Raw genomic sequence first — 26,550 nt, forward strand, 5'->3', positions numbered from 1 at the left:
GTGCTTAATATCGTGATGTTTAAAACTGAGAAGGCCATTTTTATCAGCTGCTATAACCTCTGATGCCTCCCTGACTATTGGGTATGCTCTGACTACCTTTTTATTAGGCCATCACACAGTTATATAGCAGCAGCTGTTCAGTAACAACTATTTAATTGCATTTTTCTGACATCCTGGATATAGACTATCAGAGTACCCTTTTATAAATGGACTCTGTAGTGTTAAACCTCAGAAACTGAGTGAGTATATGAATCTAGGTTAATCTTGACTATATTGGGACTTCCCCTTGTGGTCCAGTAGGTAAGACTCTGCACTTCCACTGCAGGGGTGGGGGGGGCATGAGTTCAATCCCTGATAGAGAATCCCACATTCCACACAGTGGGGTCAAAAAAGGGGGGAGACTGATTATATTATTTTCTATATAAGCATGTATCATGAAATCCAGACTGTAAATCATAAGGAATGATTAAATATTAACTTAGCAAAAATGTCTGTCCAAGACTTACTGTTAGACATCAGTCTCCTCCACTGGTTTTAGCATGATTCGGCTTGCTTTATTATAAAGTTTTCTGATTACAGGAGTTGTATGAACTGAGAGGTATACTTATAAATTTTTGCTGTAAACTCTAGTCTGTTCCTAATAAGATACAATTTAAGAATGGAGAAAAGCTACAGAAACCTCTCAAGTACTTAATCTCTATTTAACCAACCACCTTATCTTTTTATGAGTTATAAAACAGGATTCTTCCTGCCTTTTTTTTTTTTTCTTTTCCCAAACATCCTCTGGTAATGAAACTACTGAGAAATGCAACTGCCCAGGGAGGGAGAAAAAAATTCAACAAACTGATTCATATAGAGTTGCTGTCTCTGAATAAACAAACCAAAACACTGAAACTCATTTTTAAAGTCTCTTTTTCAAATAAAAGCTGATAAATGATGTTAATTCAGTTTTACTTTTAAGATCAGAAGGTCTCTAACCTGAGTTGCAAGGCTATTGCTCTTATCAGAAGTTTCAAGGGTCACGAATTAGAAATGAGGGAATTTAAAGAATAATCTTAGAAAAAAATCCGTGCCACTTACAGGATTAAATCATTATAAATGACAAAGGCGATGTCTGGATTTTTTTTAAGTCTTACTGAAATGTGCAAAGTTTTAGAGTAAGGCAGCGAGGTTTATGCTCAAAGAGGAAAATGATGCTCAAACATACAAAGGCTGCAGGGTTTGCAAACTCAAAGCCTTTGGGGCTGGAAGGAAATGAGAAGGCACAGACTGCATTCCATTAAAAATGGATAGCTACCATGCAGTGTAAGTCAAATGCACTTTCATGAAGGGGTGTGAGCCTGGTGTTCAAAATGTTCTGGCTTTTCAATCAGATCAATATGCAGAGACTTTCTGCAGAAAGTTTTAAGTATTTAATGTTTTATTATAAAAATGTTATGGAAAAAAATTCTGGTTAGGAAGAAGAGTCAAAATATCTATAACCCATACGTGGGCAGGCAGTTTACAACATGTGGACCAATCTTCCAAGTCCCAGTGTGGGTCTAGTCTCATACTACTTGGTATAAATAAACTTAAAATGCTCAGCATTCCCTAGGAGAGTCAGCATTAGAAACATCAGCCACTCCAGGAAATAGACTTTGGCCTAGAAATGGTGTCTGGAGTATTAATGGGAAAAGGGGGAAGACAAGACATGGTGGGACTATACACACTTTAGAAAGAACACTAATGCCTCCATTACCTTCTGTTGGGCTTTGTAAAGTTCAGTGTTAGAATTCTTTTTATACCTAAAATGCTAGAATGCGCTGAGTTCCAATGTAGCATGGAAAACTATTGGTGAAAGCATGATTTCTGGATATTGTTACTAGGTAGTAAGCTCTTTGGAAAATACCATCATATCTCTGAAAAAAAAAAACTCAAGAAAAACAACAACAAAGAAAAATAATAACCACAGAGCACACCGACAACCAGGATGAAACAAGACTGCCAAAGAAAAGAAACGTCTTCTTTTGGAAATGATGTGCTAGTACCAGGAGTTACCAAGGGTTGGTTGATTAAATCCAAGTCAAGTTTAACTGGCCACAGTCAAGTATCACTTTAAAAATCGGTCTATTTGACCAGTTCATTCTGAAAAAGAGCAGTGCTCTTTTTCCTTTGTTACATGTGATTTAGACAAAATAAATACGGTTTATCTGAACAAATTTGTTTAAAAAATACAAAATATCATTTTTATATAAAACTCTACCCAAACCAGTAAGTTCAGGTTTACATAAACATACACACACATATATTTAATTCCAGAAGTCCAGGCACAAGCCCATGGGGTGTGTGGCCACCATAGGCTAATCACTTAACTTGGGCAGTTGTAGGACTGTGGTGAGGTGGTGGGTCTCTGACCTACTCTTAACAGCTGTCAGCTTTAACACCCTTCCCATGAGGAAATTTTTACCTTTTGTTCAAAATGTTTGAACAAAACTCACCACTGAACAAACAAGAGAAATGTTAACAGGACACTTGGCACAAAAGGACTAAGAGAAAGTGGGTCTTATATAGTCCCTTAGGCTGTCCGTCATCTAGACACAAGTGAGTCAGCGTCCACGGTGTTCAGAAGGTAGAGTTCAGGTTGAACTGTCAATCCCAGATGGTACTGAGGACAAAAAGATGGAAAAGGGTTAGACTGATTTATTGGCATTCAAGTATCTATAATCAGCATATAAAAGTAGCTCTTATTTCAGTTCTGCTATATTGATTTTCTTCCAGAAAATAAATGGCTTATAAATATATGAATGGCTTACTACATATATAAAATAACTGACAGGAGCTGAAATAGTTAAGGATTTGTTAATGCCAAATACAAAATTCGCACTTTAACTATTCTTGTGACATACTCTACTTCGGCATGGGTGTTTCTGATCAGGATATTAAGAGCAAATGTACTGTGAGCTTTTATACCTTAATACTAAGTGTGTTAGAACTCAAATTTCAGGGAGTTCCCTGGTGGTCCAGTGATTAGGACTCTGTGCTTTTCCTACAGAGGGTTCAGGTTCAATCCCAGGTCAGGGAACTAAGATCCTATTAGCTGCACAGAACGGGCCAAAAAAAAAAAAGAAAAGAAATCAAATTTCAAATAGTCTAAATTCTGAGCCCTATTGTCTGGGCCCTAATTATCCTTTGGCACCTGAGCAGAAAAAGCCTTTCGTTAAACAAAAGAAAGAAACATAAAACGGCATGTGCTAAGAGAAAAGGATCCCAGATGTTTATCAGACTTTATAAGAATTACTTTAGCTGCCTTTAAAACACATTGCCAGGAACTTCCCCGGTGGTCCAGTGGTTAAGAATCCAACTTGCCAGGCAGAAGAAGGTGTGACCCCTGGTCAGGGAACTATGATGGCACATTCCTGGAGGCAACTAAGCAAGCTCTGGCTCTGGAGCCCACAAGCAGAAACTAGAGAGAAGCCTGCACACGGCAATGAAAGATTCTGCGAGATGCAACCAAGACCCAGTATGGACAAAAAATAAATACGAAAACAAAGCAAAAAAATATATTGCCAGACTCACTCCAGGAGGCCTAATCCAGATGATCTGTATCAGCATTTGTGAAGTTGTAGCTTACTCTTTTCCTCTCCTTTGCATTCACCATGGGACAATCACTGAGTCTCCTTTTAGCCCTACCGGTATCACCAGGGGTTTTAGGAACATTGTTGCCCCTTGGTACCAACAGCCTCTGTTGGGCCGTTCAGTTGTCTCATCTGTATAGAGACTGAACCTTCTGTTGGAAGAATCAAATGAGATCATGTGAGTGCTCAGGATGCCAAATGCACACTATAAATTCACAGAAATATTTCTAGTAGAATACAGTGCAAAAGGCACTGGGGCTGGGATCAAGCTCCAACTCTTCCATTTCCTATGACCTCGAGCAAGTTATGTATCCTTCTTGAGCCTTATCCTACTCCTTTGTAAAACAGGAATAAATGCTGCACTTTAAAATGCCAAGGACATTAATAAACTATCTCATTTTGTGTGTGTGTGGGTGGGTGTGATGTCGTGTCCGACTCTGTGATCCCATGGACTGTATAGCCTGCTAGGCTCTCCTGTCCATGGAATTTTCCAGGCAATAATACTGAAATGGGTTGCCGTTTCCTAATCCAGGGAATTTTCATGACCCAGGGATCGCACCACATCTCTTGCGTCTCCTGCACTGGCAGACCGATTCTTGACCACTGCGCCACCTGGGAAACCTATCTCATTTTAGTCTTCAGCAATTTTTTTAGACATTAAAAATGCCCATCAGAGGTTTATGATGACTGTGTGAAGATGAGACAAAATGGGGCCCATGATAAAACTATTCTCAACTAGAAGGCTAGGAATTACTGAGTCACACTGGCCTTAGGGCAGAAGCACAGCACTTCAGGTTTCAGCCTTTATACTCACTTCAGGGTTTTATGACTCAGGTTTTAGTAACCAAGAGCAATTGTCAGATACACTGACAATCCACTGCGGCCGTTTCTTAAGTGAACTATGGTGGTGGGGTGGGCGTGTAGTAAGCAAGGGCTGCATTTTTAGCCCTATGACCTCCAGGTTGTATCATTCATGGCTTAGTAGAGAAAACTCCTTCACTGGAAAAGTTTGTTGTATTGCTCAGGGACACTGAGAAATGGAGCTAAACAGCAGAGGAACTGGCTAAACCTTTCAAGGGCAGAGAGGTACTCAAATGAATAAACTATCGGTTCTTACTTATTGCTGGCCCTGCCCATTTTCCACATCCACCAGAAAAAGCATTCAGGTACTTTTGAAAATTTAGCACAGACCAGGCATGCTGCAATTCATGGGGTCGCAGAGTCGGACATGACTGAGCAACTGAACTGAACTGAACTGAACTGAAACAAAATTAGCCTATGAATTGGCAACTTTTGACCTAAAACATTCTAGCACTCATCAGAGTATTAAGAGGAGTATCTTTGATATGGTACTGTTCTTGGTGCTGCTAAACACCAAAGCTTGGTGTCCAAAGTATACTATTAAGTGTATACTACGTATTGTATCAGATGATTAGTAAAAATAACATGGGTTCTGGAACTAAGTTAGTCAGGCACAAATGCCAAATGCCTGCTATTTAGTGATGCGTTATTTTAGTTTCTGGCCCTTCAGTCACCATATATATATATATATATATATATATATCCTTTTGCTGTAAGAATTACATGAGATCATGTGCGCGCTGAGGGCTTCCCAGGTGGCTCAGAGGTAACGAATCTGCATGTCGATGCAGGAGGCCCAAGAGATGCGGGTCCAATTCCTGGGTTGGGAAGACCTCCTGGAGTAGGAAATGGCAACCCACTTGCATATTCTTGCCTGTAAAATCTCATGGACATAGGAGCCTGGCGGGATACAGTTTATGGGGTTGAAAAGAGTCAGACACGACTAAACCTGCATGCACACACACACACATATGCACAGTGTGCTCAGACCCCAAGTACCATAATAATGTGTTATTTTTACTGTTCCAAAGCTAAGGTGTCAAAAGACAGTGACACATCTGGACTCACTGGTGCTGTCCAAGGGAGGAACACAAAGCACTGCAGAGGGCAGAGCGAAAGGAAGTCTCAAACCAGGATCTTCCAATTGTGATGCATCCTATGTTAGCTATGAAATTACACCCAAATAAAGAGTTGCCTGGTGTCTTAGTGGTTAGAATTCCAAGCTTTTATGCCATGAGTCCAATTCCTGCCATGGATTCAATCCCTGGGCAGGAGCTAAGATCCCCGAAGGCATATGGTAGAGCCAAAAAAAGATTAAAAAAACCAAAACAAAACCAGGGTAAGAAGGATGAGTTAAATGAGAAGAACAACATGGAAAAGAAAATTCTCAGATGATGTCTATGGTATTTATTCACAGGATTTAGTTCCTGTAAGACAGACAGGGAAGGCTTGCAACAGAGAAAGGGAAAAGGAAGTTCTAGTGACACTCTTGGAACAAATTAAGGGTTGACTTAGTTTTTCATGCCATGTGTTTGGTGACAAGCCTAGCAGTTTACTGTGTCTGAGTTTTGTATTTCTATCCGGTCTTTGTATTTATATGCTTTCATTTCTAAGTTAAACAATTTTCCTTTCACCTTCCAAATACTCACACTTTTTACTGGCAGCATATACAGAATATAAACGCCTACCTCAATGGTGAAATAAGACTACAGACAGAAAAATGTTCAGCTTAGAGCAGAAAAAGGCAGAATGACAGTTTTTTTCTCAATTTTAAATATTTTAATGATGTAAACTTTAGCAATGGCAAAACTAATTAAATCAGTGATAGAAATTAGTGCTTGGTGTCTATAATTCATCAAGTCTTCTGGGAACTAAACCTATATTGAGCCTTGAACAAACTCAATTTGAACCTCAAGAGTCTCCTCATATACATTTTTTTTCAAAGGTAAATATGGCAGAAATATATGATCCCAGGCAGGATGAATCTAAGAACATGAAATCACACATTCGGAGGAACACTAAACATGAAAGGCTGAGTATACACATGAAGAGCTGACTTAAATTACACGCAAAATTTTTATTTCATGCCTCCATGAAACACCCCAACACCTAGATGTACAGGGAGGTCAACTGTATTCCTCTATCCCTTCTAAAGAGAAAAATCATGAACAGTGTGAATCTAGTATGTCAATCCAGGTGGTAGTTGATGTTTCAGTATTTCAAAGTTGTTGAGATCCCACTCATAGAGTATTTTCAAGGTTTTAAAAAAAAATATCCAGGAAACCAAATTGGAAAAAGGAAAAAAAAACTTTTTAATTACAAACCAAGTTTACATATTGTTAAATGGTCCCTAAAAGCTCATTGTAACCACTCCTAAAACCACTAGCAGGACCTCACAGGAGCCAAACTGCAGTTCTTGCCCATTGCTGATAATTCCCAGTATGCTATAGCAGCAGTTATTTCATGCCACATTTATAAAGAACAAGGACCAATTTACACAAAGTACAATTGTATATCCTTAAACATTTCACACAAACAGAGTGCACACGCTGGCACTGGAAGATGTCAGCTCTAAACACTGTTTACTGTACCCAAAGTAGTGGCTGAATAGAAAGCACACTTTCTATCTGAAAGCATTAGGTGGAATACAGTATGGGAGTGTTGTTAACACTGTAAAATACTACACACATAGTGACATAAACTGACATTTAACTGGGAAAAAAGTTTTCATCATTGAAAGACATATATATAACTTTGAAAAGAAAACTAGCAGCTTTTACCTGGGCTTCTAAATATTTGTGAATCTGAGACTGACTGCACCCAGCCAGACTCCAGGCAAAGGTAAATGATGTTAGTGTACCATCTTTTACAAAGAATTTCGTCAACATGGCCCTCACCTACTGAGGCCGGACAAGAGCTTAAGAGGTCAGTTCCCGATATCTCCAGAGTGCCCTTGTGAACAGCTTAGGGGATGATGGTAGGGGAGAGGGAGGAACGGTTGGGGAATCTGTCTCTCAGGATTCTGTGCTATGTCACTGGAGGGGCTGAGGTAAATGTATGGTCAGTGGAACACAGAAGGTTACCCTTAAAGCCATGTAAAAGACAGTCCATTCAGTCTGTGCTTTTGACTGTGTACAAAGTACTGGAAACAATGCTTTTAGGGGCTCAGGTGAACAGAGAACATCAATCAATAGGCACTCCAGAAGGAAGACACCAGAAATGCAGTCCTTCAATTGCATTCCCATTACTGTTCTCACAAAGTCAGTGGCTATAAAAGACCTGATTATTTATCTCCACCGGACAATGTGACTTGGTTTAAGATAATCACATGGTGTCAGGCTCCACATGTAAAAATGTCAGAAGTGGCTGAAGAGCAGCAGCTCCATGCTGAAGGGACCCATTTCCTCTGACTCCAGAGCTCCACCATCTGGTCTCAAAGTTTTTCCCTCTGAGAGAATGGCTGAAGAGAGGTAGCCCAGTGCAACCCTGCAGAGAGAACTTGGCAACCAGTGACACCAAAGGACTCGCTGAGAGGGAGCGAGCTTTCCAACGCTTACATCCAGAGCTCCTGAGATTGCCTTGCAAGTCGTCTTGGGCATGCTTCAGAAAAACATGATGATTCTGGTAGAAGGTGTTTTTTAGGAATAAAACAGATGGCTCCTCTTCTTTCAAGTTTTTTCACCTCACCCCAAAGTCTCTTGAGAACATCAGTTCATAAATGCTACCATCTTTTTCTATCACTACCCTCCTGGAGGAGGAAGGGGAAGGTTTCTCCACTCTAAGTGCTCAAGAAGAAATACCATCAAGAGAGCTCTGTACTAACATGAAAGTTATTAAAATTGGGACTCCCAAGAACATTTCAGTAAGCTCTCAATCTCTGAGGGAAATCATCAGAGTGATTTTTGAAAAAGATTAGTATTAGTCACCATGACCACAAGTGAGTTTTACCATCTGTCCATTTATCATCTTCTTTAATGCTTTCTTACCCCTCTTAACTTTCAATGAAATTAAAGTAAAAATAAGTTAAAAGAATCCTGAACCTGATGGAGGTAGACTATCTCATAATTTTATCTTTAATATGAATCAAACCACCCTAACTGAGATTTTATTTTTTATAGTTAATTCAAAGGGTATGCATAAGCAAAGTATTTCTCAGACTTTTAAATCCATTATCTTTTTATAAATAAAACTTGCATACCTATTCTGTAATTTGTATTATGTTTTTTTAACATATAGTCTTGTTAAGAATCATGCATTGAGAACTATCTCACATGAAAATAAAACAACTGACCCTGGGACAGTGAAAGAATTCAGTGCTGTTTGAGAGCAGGTATCAAGCTGTCAAAGATCCTAAATCCAGTTACCAGGTTAGGAGTTCAGGAGGAAAAATAATGCTATCTTTCAAACAAATATGCAACAAAGTCTTTCCCAACAAACGGCTGAGTCCTAAATGCAGTCTGTGCAACAGCACATACCTTTGGCTATGTTCACACAGTAAACCATAGAAACACACTGGCCCTGATGGCTACCTGTGAACAGTGTTTACTTAGTATAGCCAGTGGTGGCTTCTTCGGTCAGCAGGACTTTAGAGATGCTTACCGTGTGCCCACAGTCCAGGAAGGACATGCCCAGTGCAATCAAACATTGCCAACCCTAAAAGAGAAAATATGGTCATCATTCGCTGACCCCTCTGGAGAGCCCACTTACCCCATTCACCGCCCACACTGCACTGCTCAGATGCAAACCTCTTTGCTGTACTAATTTCAATCCTCAGCTCCCTCTGTTCCTACTGCTTTGTGTTTGTGGTGTGTTTGTGGCAGAATTCCTTGAAGACCACTACCCATTTCAGTCCTACTCCACTCCTCACAATGCAGGGCAATGACTGACTGGCTAATACAACTGCAATAGTCTCCTGGACTGAACAGTAGGAATTCATCTAGAACAGTCCTCAGCCTTGAAAATGGGTCTTCAACATTTTCTACAGCCTCAGGGTGACTAAGAACGACTTGGCACTGTCATAACTGATCTGCATGAAGGAAGGATCCTCTTAAGTTCTACAGCACTCTTTTTTTTGGCGGGGGGTGGGGGGGGGTGGGCGGCGGGGCGGGTTGCAGAGCTCAGTTCCCTTACCAGGGACTGAATCTGGGAGCTTGAAGTGAAAGCCAGAAATACTAACCACTACGCCACCAAGAGTCACCCTACAGCGATTGTTAAAACAATTTCTGTCAAGGCCATACTGAGTTACTTGGGTTTCCTGGGAGTAAGTCCTTGTATTGTAGGGTCAGTATTATCTTAGTGTGCCCATGGTTTACTGAGGAGGAAAAAAGCAGAGCTGTATCTATCCAAGACATAATTTCTCAACATTCATTAAAATGATGTTCCCAATCAAGTATCTGGCAGACCCTGACACGGGGGCTAGGTAAGTATTGTCAGATGAGCAGGGGGTTTCTATCATCCAGTCTTCCCATTCTCTGTAGCAGACATGGTATAAATTCAGCTGTCCCCAGTCCTCAGCCCCTGTGATTTTTAGAGAAACCTGTCTAGAATAATGAGGGAGATGTGTTGTTGGCATAGCTGCTTTTCATTGATATAAGTAATGTTACAGAAGAAGGTGAAAATAAAGAAAAGAATATATCCATAATCCCACCATCCAAAGGCAACTACTATTACCATTTTACATAATTTACTCTAGACTCTTGACCATTTTTTTATTATCTAGGTGTTTATAATTCTGCATTCCTTTTCTTTTCATTATTATTTATTTTGCATTCCTTTTTGATATAGCTTGTTTTATAACCATCATTCTTTAGTAATTCTAGAATAATTCAACGAGAGATTATCACTATTTACCTGAGTTGTCACTGGACAGCTATTAAGCAGTAGAGCTGGGCAGGGCTATGAACCCACGTGTGCTCCCTCCAAAGATTTGAAATCACAAGACACAGCTCTATTCTCTGACCCCATCTCATACGACTCTACTTTCTACACAGCTGATCTTTGAGTTCTTCAAACACACTACACTCTCTTGTTAGGAATTATTAGGAATGGAAACCAGACAGAGTGACAGATTTTGAAAAATGATAGCTCTTAGGAACAGAGGGAAAATTTATGGTTAAAAATATTCTTTAGTCATAGCTGGTTTAATGATTTCATACAATTGTGTCAGTAACCTGAAGACAGGTAACCATATGCTCTTTTGGGTCCTTTCTCTTCTGAGTGTTAGATGCACCTCACCACCCCTGCCTCCTCCCAGCTGGACTTACCAAGTAAAAGACAAAGCTCAGATAAGCTACGCTGACCACTGCAGCCACCACGTACAATGCCACGTGCCCTAGATCCTGCACATAAACCACGACAAAGTACATGTTGATGGAACAGATGATAAGGACCACAATACCGCCTGCAATCCTCCAGCCTCTGTCAAAAGAACCAGCACAGTTATTGGTAGAACAGTCCAACCTGCCCACAAACAGAAAAAAACACTGTGTCTTTTGGGGTGACAGGACAGGAGTAAGTGGCATTTAAAAACAAACCAAAAAGCTTGTCCCAGATTAGGTTAAATGAGCCAAAGTTACACAATGATAGGGAGAAAAAGGAAGAAGAAAAAAAAAACACTATCAAATAATCCCTATTATTTAAGCCCCTAAAAATGCAACAAGCCTTACAAGTGAAAAAGTCATGAGTCTCTAGAGATGCAACAAGTCATTTAAATACCCCATGTACTTTAGAGATGTATATAAAAGGTATTAGCTTATGCCTCCCTCATTAAGATCATTTAACATGGATTTAAGATACTTTAACCTTCAGTGGCTGAAGTTGAAGAGTTAAAGCCCTAAAAGCTAAAAAATTTGCCACCAGAAACAAAAAATGTGCTTGCCCTCTGTTGTTAAATTCATGGTCTCCATTTTCTTTGATTTTTTTTACACTGAAGTATAGTTGACTCACAATGTTGTGTTTATTTTTAATTTTTGGCCACACCCTGTGGCATGTAGGACCTTAGTTCCCTGACCTGGGATGGAAATCGCACCTCCTGCGCTGGAAGGCAGAGTCTCAACCACTGGACCACCAGGAAGTCCCCAACAGTCTCTATTTTCTAAGTCAGAGATTGAGGGGGCAGCTCTAGAATCATGTCTTAAAGCACATAGTCCCCCTATGACTTAATTTCTGACTGGTCAGTTTGATGAAGATACCCTTCCCCCCCACATCTTGGGGAACTAACAGAAGTGCACTCACAATCCATTGGCAAATTCGCTCATCACAGGCCGCAAGCTCGTAAACGTGAGGATGGGTATGAGAGCAAAGGGAAGCTGCAAAAGAAAAAAGTAAGATCAGACAGGGCTACGGGGGTTCCTGTAACATCCTAGAGAGCAGCACAGTTAGCAAAAGGGAACCACAGACCCTGCCTCACCTACTCTGTGAGAAATGATTCCTGTCATCGCAACATGCTGGAGGGTTATGTGGAAATCTGTAGCATGAACCTAGCGTCAGTTATGCTCACAGTGTCTACAAAATTTCTATCTGCCTTGCCTTCTTAATCTCTATAATACCCAACAGTCTCCTTTACATTATTTAATGTTTGCTTTGGTTAATGAATAATTTTGTGTTCTATACGTAATTACAGCTTATAATTCCCATTCAACAGGCTTAGAAAAAAAACAAGTCACTTCTAAAAACCTTTTAGATAACAGAGATTTCATATGCGTTCACCATAGACCAAGACTGTGCCTCTTTCTTCCTCTGAATTTTCCCCACACCCACACTAGGCTTGGTATCTAAGGACAATACAGAATGCCTCCTGACTCAACGGGATGTGAGTTTCCCCAGCTCCCTCCTCACCTGTAAGCTCTGAAGAACATTCAGGAAGTCATTCATTCCTGTTAGATGCTCCACGTCTTGGAAGACAGCCACAAGCAGAGTGGGGATGATGGCAATAGAGCGGGTAAGAATCACTCGGGCAAAGCGTGACCACTTTAGGTTCAGGAATCCCTGGAAGAAAACACAGAAGGAATATGAGTATCTGAAAGAGGAAACAGAAAAAGGTCTGAGGAGGTTTGGGAAGACCTTAGAGGCACAGAATTAAGAAAGGACAAAAGGGCAACGTCCCCTTCCTCTCGTCTATCCCAGTCACAGCAGCACGTACCTCCATGACAAACTGGCCGGAATAGGTTCCTGTCATGGTGGAGCTCTGCCCCGCAGCCAGGATCCCCACCGCCCAGATGTAGAGAGCGGCAGGCCCGAAGTAACACCCCAGCACAACACCCTGGAGAGGCAAGGGAGAGAGATCACCTGAGACAACACCCCACAGTGCTCCTCTGCGTCACCTCTCCCCATTCCTGGCTACGCACCCACCTCTACCGAGCGCTGTGCTGGCACTGTCCCAGAAGCGAGACTCGGGTCCTGACCTCATTCTAGAGGCTTTCAACCTAAAGTCTGCTGGATGGGCCCCCATTCCTCCTCAGCCTAGTCCCTTCTCTTCTCTAGGCTCCTAAAGCCTTTATCCTCAACTCATATGTTAAGTATCAAAAAGAAAAATGACTATAACACACTTCCCAAATTATATTCCTAAACACACTATTCTGGAAGATGGTAATAGGAATGGAGAGAAACCTCCAATAAATTTCAGAAATGTTAAATACTATGTGTTGTGTACCACTGGAGGTTCATAATGTAATCAGCATAAAAGGGACAGAGAGGCCCCAGTAAAGACCACTTTACTGGAACTTCCCTGGCAGTCCAGTAGTTAAGACTCTGTGATCCCATGCAGGGGGCAGAAATTTCATCCCTGGTCCGGGAACTGAGATCCCGCATGCCACACAGCACAATCTAAATAAATAAATAGTCTTCAGCCACACACACAAAAAAGACCACTTTACCAGGGATACTTCTTTAGTCTCCCCAATTAACACCTAGAAAACAATATGCTATCAACATGTTTGGGAATTGCTGATACAATTAAATCATCTTGTCAGCTGATCTCCTATTCCCTTCCACGTAATCCAAAAGGCTTGTCTGGCATCTGGACCTCTGAAAAAAAGACACTCCACAGAAGATATGCTGAGCTCTGAAGTGAACCCACTAAAAAGACCAGAGACTATGCTGAGAATCTTGATTCAGGAGCAGAGATCAGAAATCCGGACACGTTTACCCCTTTGTAGATGTCCACAGCCAGTGTTGAGTTATCGTCTGGGAAAAGGTGAGCGTGAGGACTGCTGCTGTTTTTACAGACCGCAACCTGGAACCAAAGCAGTTTAGGATCAACTTTTGAGTCTAAAACTCAGAGAAGACCTCTCCAACAGCTCACACACAGACGGATCATCTAAGAAACGAGTCCTGCAGGTGAGACACTGGACACAGGCTGATGACAGCAGAGGCTGGCGGCAGGTCTTTGAGCTCTGCCTCCCCACTCTTCCTACGCCCCCAGGTCACCAAAAGCTTTTCCTCGAGTCAGAGTGTGCATGGTAATACACGAATGCTGGGTCATTTTAAATAATAATAGGAGGTGAGGGCCCTTAAATAGACTTCAAATATGAGAGGACGCCCAGAACAGGGTGGCCTATTCAAAGCAGAGCCAGGAGTTAGAGGTCCTATGGGTAGGAATCAAAGGACTTATCAAAACTAGATTGGCAAAAAAAAAAAACACCTAGATTGGCAATCAGGAGTCAAGAGGACAGAGAATTCAGTGTGATAAAATAGCCCATCTAGCCACAGCTTTATTTTCTGTTGGTTGACTCCTCCTGCCTGTAAGCACTAAATGGCAGGACTGGCAAGCAGCCAGTAGTTGGTAAACAGGAAGCAAAAGGGGATGAGAACGAGCCAAACAGACATGAAGCCACCAACAACGGCACAAGGCAACCTCGGACTAAGGCACGCTTCCTTACCTGTTTAAAGCTACGAAGGAGGGTCTGGGCTTGGTCACAGCCCCAGATGTAAACCTGAGTAGTGCCATGACTCAGGGGCAGCACTGAGATCCATTTCCCCTGCGCTCGAAGTCACTGTCACGTTTTCCTGCCCCAATGCAGCCTCCTCTTTACCCTCACATCCACTACTACCCAGGACCCAGGCTTACTTACCACCTGCTCGTTGGTTTTCCCAAAAAATGCTTCGGCAAACACCGAGACAACAAAGACGTTGATGATAAAGGAAACAAAGAGAGCAATGCAGGATTCAATGAAGAAGTACTTATTCGCTTCTCGAACTTCCTGCTTATTGGCTCGGTCTACCTGTCTGGACTAGAGAGAACAGCAACAGTCACTTTTTGATGAGTTGGAACAAGTTTCCTTGTGATATTTCATAAGTCTGCAGTCAGCTGAAAGGCCTAGGGGGCAAACAACTGACCACATGAAATGTGAGGCTCCACTTACATCCTGGTTCACTGAGTAAGAAGTCATGACCCTTTGATGACATCACATGTCCCAAAGAGGAAAAAGTGAACGAGTGACTGCTGAGCCCTCAGTTATGTGGCTGGAAGAACTGCTGACCTATGAGAACAATCTGATTTCAGACCTAATGGGGACACCACCTTAATTACAAAGGTCTCTGAAATCTTCCAGCAAACGATTGTGATGGATTAACTGGTAAAAGACAGATTAGGCTCTTTCCTCCTGACCTCCATGAGGCCGTTCAGGCACCTGAGATTTAAAGACAAGAGACACGGTGCCCCTTCAGATCTTTTAAGAAGGACTCTAGTCCCTTCTCTATGTCACCTTGGTCCCATCTCTGGTCACCTTAGTGATACAAGAGTGTGCAGTCCAACTGTGGAAAAACACGTGCTCCTTCAGGGCTCCAACAGTTGTGAACTAAGTGTGTGTCCCTTGCAACGAAAGGAAAAGATGCCATGAAACTACACAGGCCACTGAGATAAGAAAGGTCTTGCTCACCTTAACTAAGGCAGAATGCAGGTACATGTTGTGTGGCATGATAACAGCGCCCACGATGCCCACAGCCTGCTCAATCTGTGGGGTACGACAGCCTGAACAGGATGGTAGGAACATGCCTTTGAGGACCTGGGTCTGGCTGGGTTTCACTGTAACATACTACACACAAACAGAACAGCTATTAGTCTTTTCTGGAACATGAGACTAGGGAGTAACACAGTACTAGAAAACACTGCATCTTTACTCCTTAAACCCCTTCATCAACAACTACACAGGAAATGAGGAACACAGAACCACCCAAAAAAACCAAGCAGCACAGTTCAGAGAATTTAGGAATGGGGTATCCAGACACTTCACACTGTATTTTAGATACACGAAATCGATGTGTAGTGCTGCTGCTCAGTCATGTCCAACCCTTTGCAATCCCATGGACTGCAGCCTGCCAGGCTCCTCTGCCCATGGAATTTCACAGGCAAGAATACTGGAGAGGGGTGCCATTTCCTCCTCCAGGGGATCTTCCCCACACAAAGACAGAATCCAAGTCTCCTGTGTCTCCTGCACTGGCAGGCTGATTCTTTAACACCAGCACCACCTGGGGAGCCTGGATGTGTTGAGAATCTTATTAATATTCTAAAGAAATAAAACAGCTGCTAAGGGCCTTATTGATATTATTGTCACAATAACTCCTGTGAGACACACCTTAGAACAGTCGATTCTTGATTATCCACACTAATCATGCTTCCATGTTCACCTATGTATAGAAAAATCACTAACACTTGCCACTAGCATCTGCTGAGACGCACTGAGAAACACTTTTTCCTGGTTCAGCATTTCTCTTGAAGCCTTAGACCAAGCTCTATCATCTACTCATAGAGTAGACACATTTTCAAAAGCTTAGCTAGGCCAATAAGCAGAAATCAGTTTATAATAACTGGACACAGACAGGAGCATTACTGAACATAATGGTAGGGTTAGGGTTACTTTTAACCCAATGTAATGTCCAGATTGGGGCACAAACTGGGAAACATGTACTGTATCCCCTGTAGTTCACTAACTGTTACAATACAGAGAAAGTCCAAGCTGCGGCTACTGTCAACTAGGATGAGCAAAAACAAACCCCTCTAATGCTAACAGCCGAGAATAACGCTGTAACCCCTTTCCTGACCCTCTCCAATGCTGTTCTGTTGCTGAGAATAACTTGGGACCAGAAGTTCTAGTACAGTTTTTTGTTGTTGTTGTTTTGTTTTTTTTTTAGTTCTACCAGTTTATTGCTACCAACCCGTGACCCTCCACCCTCATGCACACATGCTCAGTCATGTAACCCCATGGACTGCAGCCAGCCAGGCTCCTCTGTCCATGGACTTTTCCAGGCAAGAATACTGGAGTGGGTTGCCATTTCCTTCTCCATACAGTTTTAAACTAGGAGTCCCTGTAGGTCTTCCTGGACACTAGTCTCTGCCACATCCTTATTCCTTTAAAATTGGCCAGTGCTGAATTCGGCTTTTTGTTAGCATGTACTGCCTTTCATAATAAAAGGACAAAAGCCTTGTTTTAAAAAGTTAAGAAGAATAATAATAAAGCTAATGAATAAGCCTGTAATACTTGCCTCATAGCCAAATGTGAGGGCCATAATAGTGATGAGAAAACCAAAAAATGCTTCCAGCTTCCTCAAGCCTGAAGGGGAAAAATACAGTAGTGAGTTCACAGAAGGCAGATTACCCCATTAAGCCACATGATGGAAAGCAGTTCCTTTGAGAGACCCCTTCATTCCCACTGTCCTTACCATATTTGTCCAAAAAGAGAAATACAAATGTATCTGCAATGGTGATGAGAACTCCACCCCATAGAGGAATCCTAGGTCAGAGATTAAAAAGGGAGATTAAAGGAAAGAAACAATGAGAAAGACCCATTTCCCAGTTTCCCAAGAGCTCTCCAGATACATGACACCTGGAGGACTAAGGACTTGGGAAAAGGGAACAGCAGCAAGGAGGCCAGACCTTGGGTAGTTTAAGATCTCAGTACTAAGTAAAGTAATACATTCATTCGAATTTTGTCTACGATTTCAGATATTCAGGACACAAACCTAAAAAGTAGGGGTCTTATCTCTCAAGGGACTCACTTATCAAGTGGGATAAACTGAGATACAAATTAATTATAACACACACTGCCACACAGTGGATAACAACAGGTCTGCATAACCTGACATGAGAACATGGAAGACAGAGAGCCTACATCTGGCAGGAGAGAAGACGGTGGTTCCAGAAAGGTTCCACAGAAAACAACAATACTTGAGGTGAATCTTGAAAACTGAAAATGACTTGGGATTTTCTTTTCACACTTGCTTTGAAATCTGGCAAAACAATGATTATTTGTAGAGGAAAAACCCCTCACCTTCCTACAGACAGGAGATTGATGGCAATAGCTGAGCCAATAACTTCCTGCATGTCTGAGCCAATGATAGCCAGCTCCACCATCAGCCACAGGATGATTCGTGGAACCTAAACATCAAACAGCAGAAAGATACGGTTCTTAATTAATCATTTCTAAGAACTTCCTCCATAGTTTGGAATTCATATTTTGGCAGTGCTCCAATAACAGTCCTTTATTAAGCCTTAGGTCTAGAGATGAAGGACCAGAACTCAAGCTTTACTCGGTCCCTTGACGGAGAGGGCCAGGCTGCTCTTTGTGGTAGAGCCTGAGTCAAGGTTAGGGCAGCAGCTGATGCCAATTTCTTCTCCTTCCATTTTACTTGACAGAAGAATGGAGTTTCCATTCATTATTTCCACTTAATTTTTTGCCTAAAAACAATCCTGAAAGTGTTAGGGGGAAATGAGGATGCTAAGATGGTCAAAATACTGTTCAGGAGAGAATAAAATACTACAGAAGAAAATATCTATTCTGACCATAGCTGAAGAGACAAAACAAACATGAAAAGGTTGGAGTCATCCTTAATATAGTATTGCACAAGCAAGTAAAAAAAAGACAAGATATGCAAAGGGCCTCGGGGCAAAGTGTTGGAATTGGGTGTTCTATAATAAAATCTGGGAAATAATCTGGTCAAATAATCGAACAGAAAGAAATTTAGTAGTGCTAGCTCACTGAGGCCTGGAAAAACAAACAAAAACTAAGAAACATGAAGTGTAAGAAATGTAAGAAGAAAGAGAAGCTAAAACAAACTACAAGTTACTGATTTTTTTTTTTTTTTTTGAGAGGCATATAAGAAAAAAAAGCAGGTAAAGATACTCTCTCACAGCCAGGAAAGGAGATTAAACATTCAGGATGAACCAGAAGTCACTCAGTCGTGTCCGACTCTTTGCAACCCCATGGACTGTAGCCTACCAGGCTCCTCCATCCATGGGACCCTCCAGGCAAGAGTACTGGAGTGGGTTGCCATTTCCTTCACCAAGAGATAGATTAGTACTTATCTAACAATCAAGTCTCTCAAGAGTCTTCTCCAACACCACAGTTCAAAAGCATCAATTCTTCGGCACTCAGCTTTCTTCACAGTCCAACTCTCACATCCATACACGACTACTGGAAAAACTATAGCGTTGACTAGACGGACCTTTGTTGGCAAAGTAATGTCTCTGCTTTTGAATTGGACTGCAAGGAGATCCAACCAGTCCATCCTAAAGGAGATCAGTCCTGGGTGTTCTTTGGAAGGACTGATGCTAAAGCTGAAACTCCAATACTTTGGCCACCTCATGCGAAGAGCTGACTCATTGGAAAAGACCCTGATGCTGGGAGGGACTGGGGGCAGGAGGAGAAGGGGACGACAGAGGATGAGATGGCTGGATGGCATCATCGAGTCGATGGATATGAGTTTGAGTGAACTTCAGGAGTTGGTGATGGACAGGGAGGCCTGGCGTGCTGCAATTCACGGGATCACAAAGAGTCGGACACGACTGAGCGACTGAACTGAATGAACAATCAAGTCAGTTTAAAGCTATCCTCCAGACACTGGGTCTACCCATTCCTGCCTTAGACAGCAACAAGTCCCAAATGTCTAGACACACAGCTACCTATGATATGAGACAAGCACTGCTTACCCTGGGGTACTGGCGGTGACACACCTCAGCCAGATGCAGCCCAGTGACCACTCCCAGTCGAGCTGCAAGGCGCTGCAGCAGGAGCCCCACGGTGGTGGCCAACAGAAGAATCCAGAGCAACTGGAGAAGAACAGACCCCACCATTACACTCGTGAGATAACTAGTGGTTTAAGTTTGGTTGTTTGGCAATGTCAATGGGAAACAGTACACTCAGGAAAGAGCTCCGCTCAGGAATCCAATGACCTGAGTTCTGTATCACATTCTGCACAGAACTTGCTAGGTCACCTCGCACCTTTCTGAGCCTTAGTTTTTCCCATCTGCAGTTGTGCTTTTGTTCAAGGAAACTACCTGGGTAAAACAAAACTAAAAACCAACCACAGGACAAAATTTAAAAAACAGATGGAAAGGGCTTCCCTGGTGGCTCAGTGGTAAAAAATTCATCTGCTGATGCATTAGAATGGGTTCAGTCTCTCGTCCAGGAAAATCCCACATGCCACAGAGCAACTAAACTCATATGCCACAGCTCCTGGGCCTGGCCTCTGGAGCTTGGGAAACACAGCTATTGAAGCCTGCACATCTAGAGCCTCTGCTCTGTGACAAGAGAAGCCACTGCAATGAGAAGTCCGTGTACCCCAACTAGAGAGTAGCCCCCACTCTCGCTGCCACTAGAGAAAAGCCCGCGCAAAGCAACAAAGACCCAGCACAGCTAGGAATAAATAAATAAATACATTCTCATTCCTAGTTGGGATTAAAAATAAAAAAAAAGATGGAAAAGCACTTTTCATCTAAGTGTCAGAGCCAATATAGAATCAGCACATAGCCCACAAGGTTGATATCCAACAGGCAGAGCAGAGAAGTATGCTGTGAGTGTTTAAAAAGGAAAGGGGGGAAGACTCCATGTTCACCTTAAATCCAGCCACTGCTCCAGACTGCAAATCAGACTCAATGTTTCCTGGATCCAGGTAAGCAATGCTCATAAGAAATCCTGGTCCCGTGAAGGCCCAGAGTTTACGAAAGCTAAAACAAGAGTACTGTACAAGAGAGGAATACAGAACAAAATGATTATCACCTCCAGGGGAAGAGACTCCCTTCACTATCCACCCAAAACTAGCACAATATTGTTAACTGGCTATACTCCAATACAGAATAAAAAACTTAAAAAATAACAATAAAAAAAAATAAAATTTATCTTGGAGAAAAAAAATGATTACCACCTCCAAATTCCTGGTCTAACTTATATATTATTTTATCACATAAAAAGCAACAATATCAGCTTCATAAGAACAAAGGATTTCAGAAGTTGGACATAGGTGTGTCCAAGTTTCTTTTCCATCTTATCCATTCCTTATCAGCAACCTGGCTAGCTCTCTGTCCAAATAAGAGCCCTTCTCTTACCTGCCCTTCCAACAGCCTTTCATTCTAAAACCCCAGCAATAATAACCCCTACCTCTATGCTCAAACACTACCCAAATGGGAAAAAAGGCAACGTAAAAAAGGGAACATAAAAATCATGCTTTCTGGATCAAAAAATGCTCACCAGTAAAACTTGGCAATGGTTTTTCAAGGACCTTAGTTTCCTTAACAGTTTCTCTGACTACAAAAATTCAGTCTTCAGAGATTGCCTGCCAGAATTGACTCTGAGGTTGCTGATCTTCAGTTGTCTAGCAGACATTGTACACAGGTTTTCCCTAGATAATAATATTTTCCTCCAAGGACTTGTCACTAACCTCCTCCTCAGGAATGGCAATCTTCTCATCAAAGTAGGTGGTGAAGGGGTCCTCTGAGCCCGCCCCGGGGGACTGCGGAATTGAGGAGTTACTGTATGCAGGGTTGATGGCACCAAGACTGGCAGAGTCTCCATGGTCTCCAGAAGCATCTTCTGAGTTAAAAGAATTGAGAAAAAATGAATTAAAATGAACAAAATACACTAATATTAAGGTGCGTGGTCATGTCCGACTCTTTGCAACCCCAGGGACTGTAGTCTGCCAGGCTCCTCTGTCCATGGAATTTTCCAGGCAAGAATACTGTCCATGGAATTTTCCAGGCAAGAATACTGGAGCAGGTTGCCATTTCCTACTCCAGGGGATCTTCCTGACCCAGGGACTGAACCCACATCTCCGGTGTCTCCTGCATTGGCAGGAAGATTCTTTACCACTGCACCACCTGGGAAGTCCAGTGCAGTTGGTAATATCAATAATCATCTTTAGAAGTACTAAAATGAAATCTTTTTAATACCTCAGTAAATGCACAAGATCTACGTAACTCCATCTCAATTTCCAGTACTATATTTTTAAATTAATTTTTGAATTGGCAATACATTCAAACGGCTGAAAATTTGAGAAACACAAAAATGCTTACAGTAAAAAAGCTCCCTCACAACCCCCTTCTCCAGTCACCAAGCCCTATATCGGTTTTCAACACTAATCTCACAAACGGCCTCCCCGTAGTTTCACACTTCTACTGTCACTTGCCAATTTCTAGAATCATTTCATTTTCTTGCAAAATCACTGATGTCTAGGGCTCAATATGTAACATCCCCAGACTAGCCTCACTGATAACCTAAATCTTAACTTTTAGAAGGAAATAGGCTAACAGGACACTCTCTCCACCTCCCACCCATTATTTGGTAGGATTTAGTCAAAGGATCATCCTTGGACATTATATCTCCATCAGGCTTCCCCAGAAATGGCTAACTTACAAAACACTATCATATTTCAGGCTAAAATCTGTAGCCGCAGAGAAATGACCAAACAGGAACCCTTCGCCACCTGACATAGGCCTGCAGTGAAGAGCCTGGGGAGGGGGAGGTGTCACCCTTGTGACAGGAGGGCTCACCGCAGACTAATCACCAGTGTGATTAATCTTCCTCCTGCATTTCGCTGCTAATTTTAAAGCCGGCCAGCGGCGGGGAAGGGCGAGGGTCTCACAGAAAAGGGCTAACTCACCAGAAAGTTAGGAAACCCAGTCTGCTGAGACCATCAAATGGCTATTTTTAACCACAAAGCTCTCATCTCAGGGTTTCCAAGAACCCCTTGCAACCGCCAATTAGAAAAACAAAAGCTTTCTTTTTATAGGGAACTGACCCAGTTCACCTTAAGTGACACTGAATTGAGGAGTAAATTTACAGAAAAGGAATGGAAATTCTAAAGAAGAAATTTAGACTCAGGAAGAATTAGTCAAAGCATAAAGTCTCATGAAATACTCTATAAGGTGCTAGCTCAGTATTTTCCTGTTCCACTCTTATCTGAAGTGTCTTCAGCAGCCAAAGCACCCCAGAGGTTTTTATACCAGGTCTGCAAGTTAGACTGCCTTTACAAGCACTACTGCTACAGAAACCAGACTTGCAGCTAATCTTGGCTCATCTCAGAACTGGAAATAAAATTGAGGCAGGTCTCTGTGGTTATAAACCCATTTTCATTTACAGCCTAAGTCACCAGGTCACCTAAGTCACCTCTGAATGGAGCAGGTCTCCATATAGTTGGCTGGGGGACAGGAGATGGTGACAATTTTTGATGGAACAGAGGACAAGAAGGACATCATGGTAAATTTCTGTTACTGGCTTAAGCCTAATTTCAAACAAAAATGAGTCAATAACACAAAGCTGTAAATTACCATCTGGTATCTTCTGTTCAGGACCCAACACCATGGTGGATACCTGAGTGCCTGAGTTCTTAGAAAAGGATTCTGGAAAAAAGAGAAGAGAAGAAGGAGAATTAGCAAGAACAAATTAAAACAAGTTCACAACCAGTATTCTGTGACACTGTATAACTGAACCCTTATTATGCAAAAAGAATAACTGTTCTACTGAAATTACATAACCTTGAAAATAATCACAGTTTTCAGAATATGATTAAGAGATATTTAAGGGAAAAAATGAAATACTGGCAACACTTGGAAACCAAAGTGAAGCAAAAGGTATTTCAGGCAAGTGGGCAAGTAGTTTTTAATAAGTATCCACAGGAGATAGTGAAGGGCAGGGAAACCTGCCATGCTGCAGTCCAAGGGGTCGCAAAGAATCGGACACGACTTAATGACTGAACAACACCAAAAAAGCCTCCATCCAGAGGCTTCCAGGCAATCAATCACCCAGTCTCCCACCCTTTACCTCCAATTAACCCAAATATTTAAAAGACTGACTGCCCACCATTTTGATGAGCTTTTAAGGACAAAGATCTATAACTCTCTTTGATCTAACTAACAATTTAAGTTCATGTTTCAAGTTTCTGGAGGGTGGGGACGAAGGGGGAAAGACCTCACCAGCACACTGGTAGGAGGGTGGGGACGAAGGGGGAAAGACCTCACCAGCACACTGGTAGGAGAGGGCCACTGTTTCCGTCTCATCTTTCCCTGAGAAAGACTTCAGCTTTAAGGTTTCAGGTCTCATTCCCCGACACTTCAACAACTGAGAGAAGAGTGAATGACCATGCTCCCCTCAAGGAGAGCTGAGGCACCAGGAGAAAAAGGCACCAACAGCAGCCCGCCTGCTCCTCTCTCCATCAGCAATAAGTAACCTACAAGGGGGGATGAGGACTGAGGGATATTAGGGGTGAGAGGGGGTGTGGTAGTGAGGGGGTATCCCAGATGTCCAGCCTCCTACTGGGTTAAGTTTAACTGGGGTAGAGGGTTTAAGTTTAAGTCGGCTAAGTCTAACAGGGGGTAGAGGGAATATTAGTAAACCCACTGGGCCACAGATCTATGGCATATTCTCCAGTCAACTCCACCAATAAGGTTAATTGTTTAAAAATTCTGTAAGGAATCTACTTCTTAGTTAATTCTAAATTTAGAAATAATGGGAAAGGTAAATAATATTGTTAACCACTACCCCCTGAATCCCAATAACAACTATCCTGAAAAACTGAGGAAGCCTCCCCTTCTCTATCTTTCACTAGTCTTTTTCTACTCTTGTACCATTATTGCTTTTATGTGAACAGTGCTCTACTTTCTTTTTTAGATAATCTATCGACATATTCTAGGACGTCCCTGGTAGCTCAACAGTAAAAAATCCTCATGCCAATGCAGGAGACTTGTGTTCAAGCCCTGGTAGGGAAGATCCCCTGGAAAGGGAAATGGCAATCCACTCTAGTATCTTGCATGGAAAAATCCCATGGACAGTGGAGCTTGATAGGCTACAGTCCATGGGGGTCGCAAGAGTCGGACATGACTTAGCAACTAAAACAACAAATCAACATAGTCTATATCTGTTTTGCCAAATTACAGAATTAAGACCTGAAAGGGGTATTACATTTCATCTATTTTCTGGAGTATACAGCATAGCAACATCTAAATCTTGCTAATTTAGAAAATATAAACTTTCAACTCTATAGTCATCAATAAGGAGACTCCTATAATAAACAGTAGCCATGTCCTTCCTATCAGTTTGTGCTATGAGATGGTTTCGCCAGCAGACCTCAATACTGCTGACTAAATCCCACCCCTCTTTCAGCCACCACCTCAACTAAATGGGACTTACACATCTGACCACTCAGCAGCAGTACCACTTGGATTCCAATCACAACACAGATACTTTTACTTAATTCTAAGAAGCCAGGATAACACACAATAAACTAGAAACCACAAATCCAATCTGGGATTACGGCTCTTACACGGGAAATCATGGGCTATTTATATGAGACAACTTCCTTATACTTCAATCAGCTCTGAGAACATTATTATTAAGATTATCGGGAATTTCCTGGTGGTCCAGTGGTTAGGACTCAATGCTTTCCCTGCAAAGGGCAAGTTTAATCATTGGTCAGGGAACCAAGATCCCACAAGCCACAAAGCACAGGCCCCTCACCCCACTCCCCCCAAAAAGAGTATTATTATTGGGAGTTCCCTGGTGGCATAGCGATGAGGATTCTAGCCTTTCATTGCTGTGGCCTGGGATTCAGTTCAGTCCCTGAATGGGGAACTGAGATCCTGCAAGCCACACAGCACAGCCAAAAAATAAATCAAATAAATAAAATGGAAACACGTGCCAAAAAGTGTTAAGAGTGGTTATTTTTTAAAGAATATTATTATTAATGTTATATTGTTATTATTAAGAATAACTCAAGTTTCTAACTGCTGCCCTACTCATGAAGAATCGATAAACTTCGACTACTTTTGCGTGATGACTGACACTCGGTATCAGAAGGCACAGAAGCGTTCAGTGTATTTGAGGACGATCCCTGTCCAAAAGGAGCCTTTAAACCTTGCATCTTTAAAAAAGCAAAACAGTTGAGATAGTAGTGTGTTTTTCCCCAATATGAAGTGTGAAAAGGTGACAGTTAAGTAATTTTAAAAAGAAATATCTCAAGATAAAAATTTTAATAATTACTATTAGTATTCCAAGTGATTGCTCCCATAATTACTTACAGAACTTGTAAAACACAAGAAGTCTGATCTTCTCTGTGAAATCTCTCTCCAAGAAAGAAAATGGGTTCTAGATTCCAACCTGTTTGCTGGTTTGTTTGTTTGTTTTGCTGCATCATACAGCTTATAAGATCTTAGTTCCTGGACCAGGGATCAAACTGGGCCCCGGCAGTGAAAGCACTGAGTCCTAACCAGTAGGCTATCAGGGAATTCCCTATTCCAAATTTCGCATCAAAACACTGAGTCAACAAATTATAAGCTCCATTGCTTGCAGTGTCTAGAGAACATAACTAGAGCAAGGAATGGAGAGTCAGTACGCTCTGGATACTGCCCAGTGTTAAGGTCTCCACGAAAATCCAACACCCATACAGAAGGAGTAAGTTAATATAAGACCACTCTGCTCTCTAGGACCATACCACCAGGTCACTTCAGTCATTAAATTATGTTAAGAAAAAGATCAAGTGGCGATACAAGCAACAAGATTCAACCCTGCAGTACTCGGACAGTTATGATTAACAATGTGCCTTGACTTTCTAGCTCATCCCTAACCACTAAGTGTCATCTTCTCTTAAAGCCAGTAAGTTTCCTCCTATCAAACAGCCATCGACAGCAGGGGGAAAAAAGGCACTCATGGGTCAATGTAATATAACTATTTTATCCCATTCCTTATCAAAAAAGTTTTACGACTGTTTTACAAGATAAGAATGCTAATTACATTTTCTCTCTAAATGTCAAAAGTCTACATATCTTTGACCCAGCAATTCCATTTCTAAGAATGCATAATAAAGAAACATTTGT

The 26,550-nt window shown here is 41.8% G+C and overlaps 1 protein-coding gene across 9 annotated transcripts in view; it reads right to left on the reverse strand.

Moving 5' to 3' along the window:
• Positions 1–1,402: 1,402 nt before the first annotated feature.
• Positions 1,403–26,550, reverse strand: part of SLC11A2 (solute carrier family 11 member 2) — a 33,051-nt gene continuing 7,903 nt past the window's right edge. For 3 of the 9 annotated variants that reach the window (XM_044940616.1, XM_044940617.1, XM_044940618.1), the window contains exons 2-17: positions 23,011–23,082; positions 21,126–21,277; positions 20,304–20,429; positions 19,399–19,518; positions 17,741–17,847; positions 17,133–17,203; positions 16,956–17,023; positions 15,353–15,508; positions 14,546–14,704; positions 13,621–13,707; positions 12,616–12,735; positions 12,312–12,461; positions 11,709–11,782; positions 10,739–10,892; positions 9,075–9,128; positions 6,764–7,961 (exon numbers count right to left, since the gene is read on the reverse strand). In XM_044940616.1, the coding sequence (XP_044796551.1) occupies positions 7,800–7,961; positions 9,075–9,128; positions 10,739–10,892; positions 11,709–11,782; positions 12,312–12,461; positions 12,616–12,735; positions 13,621–13,707; positions 14,546–14,704; positions 15,353–15,508; positions 16,956–17,023; positions 17,133–17,203; positions 17,741–17,847; positions 19,399–19,518; positions 20,304–20,429; positions 21,126–21,277; positions 23,011–23,082 (1,832 nt within the window). In that variant the 3' untranslated portion in view covers positions 6,764–7,799. 9 annotated transcript variants of the gene reach the window in all.

The sequence above is a fragment of the Bubalus bubalis genome, chromosome 4 (genome assembly GCF_019923935.1).
Source record: "Bubalus bubalis isolate 160015118507 breed Murrah chromosome 4, NDDB_SH_1, whole genome shotgun sequence".
Taxonomy (NCBI): domain Eukaryota; kingdom Metazoa; phylum Chordata; class Mammalia; order Artiodactyla; family Bovidae; genus Bubalus; species Bubalus bubalis.